General features: G+C 32.6%; 1 protein-coding gene across 1 annotated transcript; it reads left to right on the forward strand.

The window, feature by feature from the left end:
- The first annotated feature begins 3,290 nt into the window (after positions 1-3,290).
- LOC132280168 (uncharacterized) lies at positions 3,291-7,557 on the forward strand. Its single transcript, XM_059782302.1, has 2 exons — positions 3,291-3,456; positions 6,535-7,557. Exon 2 carries the CDS (start codon positions 6,566-6,568, stop codon positions 7,112-7,114), a length of 549 nt encoding a protein of 182 aa, XP_059638285.1. The 5' UTR covers positions 3,291-3,456; positions 6,535-6,565; the 3' UTR covers positions 7,115-7,557.
- Positions 7,558-8,008: the final 451 nt, after the last annotated feature.

The raw sequence follows: 8,008 nt of genomic DNA on the forward strand, positions 1-8,008 counted from the left end.
TCCACTAGTCGATTCACCAGAAATTTACACCCTGACCCCAGCCATCAGCAAACCCTTCACGGATTTGATTGTCTCCGGTTACAATAAGGAGCCACCACCAAAACCAAATATGGGTTTGACACAAAACCTCTCCCCAACTTTCCTATCCACTGGAAATTCATGTCTAGATTTCTTCTTCCATGTGGTTCCTGATACACCCTCGAAAGCAGTAAACCGCCGGTTGCAGTTAGCCTGGGACCAAGACCCTTTGACTGCTCTCAAACTTCTATGCAACTTGAAAGGTGTTCGAGGCACCGAAAAAAGGGGACAAAGAAGGATTCTACGCGGTGGCCTTGTGGCTTCATGGGAGTCACCCCAAAATTCTAGCTCACAGTGTCGATGTCGATTTGGGTTTTTGTTTGTGGGAATGATTGTTTCAGATAAAACGTCGTCGGAATAGTTGCTGGTCTTCATTATCTTTGGAGTAGTTCCGTCACCATCACCGTCGCCATCGTCATCGTTGCCACCGAGCCTATTTGTATATATATTTGTGTGTGTATATATATATACACATATATATTTTAGAGAGAAAAACTATTGGGGGCAATTTTGTCTTTTTAAATTTGTTGATATTTTATCTTAAAATGAATTTTAAAAATAAGGAACGGTGTTAGTGACGGAAAAGTAAATTGCACTTAAGTGATAGTAATTTTCGAAAATTGTTTCAGAATGATATTTGGTCAAATCTACGTTTTTAACGGTGTTAGTGACGGAAAAGTAAATTGCACCTAAATGATAGTAATTTTTGAAAGTTGTTTCAGAATGATATTTGGTCAAATTTGAGAGGGTGTTAGTAAAATTAACCTTAAAAAGAATAAGGACACGAAAGATTTACAGGTGTAATAAGAACTTATAAACTCATATACAGTGGCAATAGAATACGTGAGATTATTTTGAGAATGAGATCGATAAATTTTAAAAAGAGAATGAAGGATATGTAATAAATATAAAGACAAAAATATATAAAAAATGTTAGAATGTAAACAATAGAAGCAGATATGGCTAACAACATCCAAATTCGAGCTTTTCAGCTCCCTATCATTAGTCTAATATTATTGAAATATGGAAAAAAAATTCCTACCTATTCCCCAAGCTACACATCTTGAATTTTTTTACTTACATAAATGTATACATATACTCTATATAAATATATATTTGTCACATAAATGTTTATGTATATTTTATATAATACTTAATTATTAAAAAAAAGAGGGGAAAGAACAAATAAAATTTAAATACTTGGCGGTTATGGAAGAGAGGAGAGTAAAAAAGGAGGAACAATCGAAAACCATGAAATGAGCAAGTATCGGATAAAAAAAATTCTAATAAGAATAATTTTCCAACTCTACTCAATTATTTACCTCTCAAAACCTTTAAAACACCCTTTCCATTCGCTCTTAAAGACTTTAATGTAATACACAAGCAAAAAGCTAGAGGCCAGGAATGGTGGCCCTATGATTGTTCCCACTTTTCTCTCTTTAACCGATGTGGTACTAATAGGTACGGAGAAAAGATGCCACTTACATAAGCATGTGAGACATTTACAGGTACAACAGCATACTGAAACGATGATGGACCTCGAAGCAACTTCATCTTTCACGTCAAACAAAATCTAATGTCATTCTTATGGTTGATGCGTATATATGGATAAATATAATCACTTATACATATACATACATATATATATATTTATATATATTGTACAAAAACAAAATATATTATTTAGGCAGTATTGGACTATGAAGCGCAGAAGCTTGGATTTGCAGATTGAGTTGAGAAGTCTATTAACATTATTATAACAATAATTATTTAATTATGATCTAGACACTTTAGAAGTCTATTAGTACTACGTACTTGACTACTTGATATAAAAATTATTATTATAATGAGAAGAGTTGGAAAGAGAATTAAAAAAAAAAAAAAAAACGGAAGGTAAATTCATATTTAGAAAAGAGTTAGAAAGAGAATGGAATAGAAAATATAAATTTGTATTTTTAAAAATGCATTATAAATAAAAATAAATAAATAATATAATGAAACTATTTGTATTTTTAAAAATAGCATAATATAAATGAATTATATTATAAAAATGTATTATAAATAAATAAATAATGTACTGAAACTCATTTTTATAAATGGGTAAACTATTATTCATGGAAGAGTTAGACAAAGAATCGAATAGAAAAGGTAAATTTATATTATAAAAAATGCATATAAATAAAAAATAAATAAATAATGTACCGAAATCAATAACGTACTAAAACTAATTAATGTACTAAAACTCAATAATGTAATGAAATAAATTTATATTATAAATAAATAATGTACTCAAACTAATCATTAAAGATAGGTAAGTTATTATTTAGGGGAGAGTTAGAAAGAGAATAGAATGGAAAAGTTAAATTTATATTATTAAAAATATATCATAAATAATAAGTAAATAAATAATATATTGAAACTTAATCATGTACTAACACTAAATAATGTACTGAAATAAGTTTATATTATAAACAATGCAAAATAATATACTGAAACTCATTATTAAAAATGCGTAAATTGTTATTAAAGGTAGGGAAGAGTTAGAAATAGAATAGAATAGTAAATGTAAATTTATATTATTAAAAATGTATAATAATTCTAAAAAATAAATACAAATCAAACTCATTGTACTTTATAGATATATACATAGATAGATACAGATATGTGTATATGTATATGAAGACATTCCTTATATATATATTTATGAAGGCATTGTTTTTATACAATAAAGATATTATTTTAAAAAGAGAGAGAAAAAAAAAAAACAGAAGAGTTGTGTTCAATGAAAAAGAAGAGTTTGTATCTAATGATTTTTTATTTATTTTTTACTTTTTTTGGATAAAATAAAATAATATAAAAAATGATAAGAAACTCCTAATAAAAATAAGAATTATATTATGATTGTTATAATAATACTAATTTTTTAAATTTTAGATATATAGTAAGAGTTTGTGTTGGGGATAAATTGTGAAAGAAAGAATATATAGAATTAAAAAAATAGCACCTAGTGTTTAAGAGTTAGAGAAAGTTTATGTTTTCATATATTTATTGGTAAAAATAATATTATATAAAAAAATGTATTATAAAAAAATGATTGGGAACTCTGTCTATTTTTAATATTTGATAATAACAATAATATATATATATATATATATATGAAGACATACTTATAAAAAATATATATATGAAGACATAATTATTATATAAAGATATTATTTTGAAAAAAGAAAAAGAAATCAGGGGAGAGAAAAGAAATATATGCCTTCGTGTTAAGGACATCGGATCTGGCTCTGTTGAAAGTGGTCGTCCAATGAATTGAACCCCTTTCTCTGTCTGAGCAAGTAGGGTTACGAACAAAGAGAAGGGCGACTGAAGAAGGTACACAGTTTGTTTCGGTAGATTATTCTTGTTATCTATGATTATGTTGTTGTTACCCTAGATATATATATGTGTGTGTATATATATTTGAATTCAGTTGTATTTCCTTATGCACTGTTCTTCTGCTAAATATTAATTCTCATAATTCTCAAGATGGGGATGATTATATTGATAATAACAAGCTGCAATCTTTATGTATATCTCAAATATAAGACTTTTTATATTGTTTCAAAAAATATGTAGAGGACATTTGCTTACAGAATTAGTTTGGGGTTAATTTAGTGAAGATTTACTTCCAGAGTGTTTGTGCAATTGAGACTTGATAATAAAATTATTGCACTAGTTCTGTAAGATCAACATAAATGGATGGTGTTGGACCAATAAGTTTCATAAGAATTAAATGTTGCTGAAGTGAGAATAGCAAGGGAAAAACTTTTTTTTATTATTTACTTTAATTTTGGGTGCCATACTTTCTATTCTAATATATTTCTTGAGTCTTAGAGTCATTGATGGGATGAATAGGATGCAATTTGACTGCCATCTGCTATTTTTATTTTTTTTCTTCCTTAAATAAAAATCCTTTTTATTTTTTCTTTTTTACTTCATTCTGAATCTCACTGAATGAGATGGAACTGTTTTGCTTGGTATTAAATCTCTTAACGTTTCAATTTATACTAAATCTATTAGACTAGTTGTTCCTTGTGCAAAATTGGCATTATGGTGTCTCAGTAGGATATTTGGTTCATCACATGATTTGTTGGGTTCCCAGCAGCCATTTTGATACCACATACTCGTGTCTTTCATTTCCGTAACAGTCTTGGTGTTCGGTCTTGAGGTAGTTTAAAGCTTTCCAGATATTGATATTGTAATTTTGTTCTGATATGAGAAAACTTTATGGTAATTTTGATTTTCATAAGGTTGTGATAGAAATTTTCATTCTTGTTGACAGTTTGCGCGGATTCTCCTACCTTATGTTTACTGTATATTGCTCTTTCTTTGCATGGCCGTCATATTTTAATTTAAGATGATACATGACAACTATCTGAAAGTAGAATCTGGTTTGACTGGAAGTCATATTGGAAGGCTGAGAGGTTGAAATTGTAGATCGTGCTTGAGGTGATCTTAGTTCTGTATAAGATTGTGGATTTCTCTTTTCTCCCCCAGAAAGTAGTCTATGGTAAACTTTCCAATCCCTAAGAAGAGTCATTAAGAATGAGATAAGATCAACTATGAAAGTTGCGGGAACCATTCCGGCTGTGGTGCCTATGAATCTTTCCATGGGGAAACCTGTCAATACAATTACCCAAACCAGTGGAACTATTGCTGGAGGAATCGAAATAAGTGTAATGGAAATAGGATTCCAGTTGATCATTCTTGAAACGAGACATGTCCCACGGTAAACAAACGAAACTAGATGGTTCGATATACATCATCATTAGCGTAGATTGATAGAGATGGCTTTTGTGCCGGTCAATCTGTATCCCATTCCGTTTATATTGTTTTCTTTGAAATCGAATTGTGAATGTTATGCCAGTCATTCTTGTGCTCTTATTTCTCTTAGCTTTTGTTTGGCAAGCTGCTGTAAGTTTTTGATGAGATCTTTAATACTATGCTAGAAAATTCATGATCAATATGATTCCAGTTTCGACGAACTCAATTCATGACCGATATGATTCTCAGCCATCTGACAAAGAGCATTGAGTACTTCAGAAAATAAAAGCTCTGCCTAGTAAATGTTAATTAACTCCTCAAACGAAACTAGATGGTTCGATCTACATCATCATTAGCGTAGATTGATAGAGATGGCTTTTGTGCCGGTCAATCTGTATCCCATTCCGTTTATATTGTTTTCTTTGAAATCGAATTGTGAATGTTATGCCAGTCATTCCTGTGCTCTTATTTCTCTTAGATTTTGTTTGGCAAGCTGCTGTAAGTTTTCGATGAGATCTTTAATACTATCCTAGAAAATTCATGATCAATATGATTCCAGTTTCAACGAACTCAATTCATGACCGATATGATTCTCAGCCATCTGACAAAGAGCATTGAGTACTTCAGAAAATAAAAGCTCTGCCTAGTAAATGCTAATTAACTCCTTAATATCTGGCACAGGGCCATTTTTAAGTGGCATTAAAGTATTCAAATCAAGACGCCCAATAATGGAATTGGAAGGGATGCTAGCCAGATTATAAATCAAAGTATGTGACAGTGGACAATTTCCTAAAAATCAGTAAGAAACTTCGTCCGTACAGAGTACTCCCTGTGGCCCTAATTGTGCGTTGGACTATGCCATGATCCCATTTATAATGTTTCAGATATGCTATTGCTAACGGGGATTAGAAACGTCTCTCATTTTGCAGCTGGTCCCTCTCTCTTCTGCCATGCTATTGATACAAAATCACCAGGGCTAGAGCTAGTAAACTATCATTAAGAGTGTTAGTGATATGAATACTTACTTTGTGGAACTTTCCCTTCTTAGCCAATGTTTCTGTAAAATCATGTGCCAGAACTCCATTGAGAAGTTATAACAAGCCATTAATTCATTCTAGAAAATGTAATTATGAGCATTAAAAATATGAGTAGTATATATTGTAAACAAAACCGAGAGAGGGTTCCAGCGGAAAGGTAAGCACTCGCTTTAGCTACAGTCGCAGCATAATGAGTTAGAGATGCCCTGGAAGCTTTGCAAGTTAAGCCAACACCACGGTAGTTTAACAAATGAGTAAGGGAGGCTACCCTAATGAACGAGAGTCAGATATGAGTAGTATATGTATGGTTTACAATTCCATGATCTAAAAATCATGTAGTACTACTAGTAAATCTCTTATATGCGCCTACTGCACAGTTTCTCATCAACTAAGAGTAATAATTGTAAACAATGTTGATTAAAACCTTGTCAAGACAAAGTCAAGCAGTAATCATTAGAGAAGAGAACATTTTTATGGAAATTTTTATACCAACTTTACTAGTTTTCCAGTCCTCATTAATGCCTTATCTAGAGATGTGATGCTTTTAGTGAAGTTTTCTTCATGTAAATGTAATAAAAACCTTAATGTGGATATGTTTTGGCATTTGCAGCTGCAGTGGCTTGACACAAGCAGCTTTAACCATGTTTTTTGGCAATAACTCGATTCATAAAACCCACTACGACATTCTTGGTGTGAAGGAAGATGCAAGCTATGATGAAATCCGTACAAGCTACCGGTCTGCAATTCTTGATTCCCATCCAGATAAGCTGCAAAAGGCATCTGAGACTTCCAATCCTGACCATGAGCTGGGAGATAGATTTCTGGAGGTACAGAGAGCTTGGGAAATCCTCAGCAATTCAAGTTCTCGTGCAGTTTATGATAGTGAACTGAAAGCTTTGCAACAGGATGCAGCAGCTGCAGAAGATGTCAGCTTAGAGGATATAACGGTTGAAGATGCCGGTGAAGTTTTGGAGCTCTTTTACCAGTGCCGATGTGGTGATTATTTCTCTATTGATTCTTTGGAGATGGGGGAGATGGGGTTTTATTTGTTGAGAGATGGGAGTAAAATCTTTTTACAGAAGTCAGATGCTTTGCCGGCATCAGTTGTACTTCCTTGTGGATCTTGTTCTCTGAAAATCCGTTTATTGATAAATGCCGATGCTAGGCTTCCAATTGATGAAGAGCTATAACATCTGAGAAGATTTTTCCTTTTGCTGATCATCTGCCATCCATGATATTCTATATGGATTATAGAAACACTGGCGATACGAGGCACAAAAATGGAAATAGAAAGTAAAGAGCAACGAAGCAGGATATGCCATTTGCATTAACTTTCACAATTGACAGATAAACGCATTGAACTTAGGGTTCCAAAGGGGTTCCTCTTCCATTCAACATGAATGATCGATTGGGGGAACTGGTGGTCGATCATCTGAGTTGGAAGATATTTTCACCTGCCATTTTCGTTGTTTATCCACTAGTTCATTGTGTATGGAGGCGCTTGTGCAGAGAGGCTACTATTTCACATTGCTCCAAGCAATTTAATTGATTTATGTATTTCTGGAATAGAGTGACTCGTTACAATTGTTCCTTTTAATGTTAGGGTCTATATTTAAATTTACAGTTTCATGAACTCTCTTCCAGTGACTTGCTTCCTCCTTGTAACTTACTTTGTTAGTCTTCTGCAATTGCTTGCCTTATTGTGAGTTGGTTTTGTGATGCAAATTGGATGGTGTCAATAAGATGCCCAATTCGCGCGGGTAAAGCTTCTGAGGTGGAGTTAGCTGCCATGGTTGCATTCAAGCTTTTGACGAGGCTATTCATTCGTGCTGTTGCTAAGCTTCAATCTCTCATTTCTCTCACCTCTGGAGGTGACTTGTTGGTACACCCACTCTCATTTTCATGTTTTACTTTGTCCTTTCTTATGTTAGTTCTATTTCAAGATTTGCTTTATGGTCTAAAAGATTATCACCTACCATCACTTCGCATTTCTTCTTGAGGGCATAAATTGTTTTGGACAAGTGTTGAGAGGTTCTTGCCCATGGCATATACTGTTTCACATTGGATTGGATGGGCAGGATCTT

The sequence above is a fragment of the Cornus florida genome, unplaced genomic scaffold (assembly GCF_030987335.1).
Source record: "Cornus florida cultivar Cherokee Brave unplaced genomic scaffold, ASM3098733v1 CherokeeBrave_3.0.0_Hap2_Chr10, whole genome shotgun sequence".
NCBI classification, from domain to species: domain Eukaryota; kingdom Viridiplantae; phylum Streptophyta; class Magnoliopsida; order Cornales; family Cornaceae; genus Cornus; species Cornus florida.

Excerpts from the sequence above, each read along its gene's own strand:
- LOC132280168 (XM_059782302.1), top strand. The coding sequence starts at position 6,566 with ATGTTTTTTGGCAATAACTCGATTCATAAAACCCACTACGACATTCTT.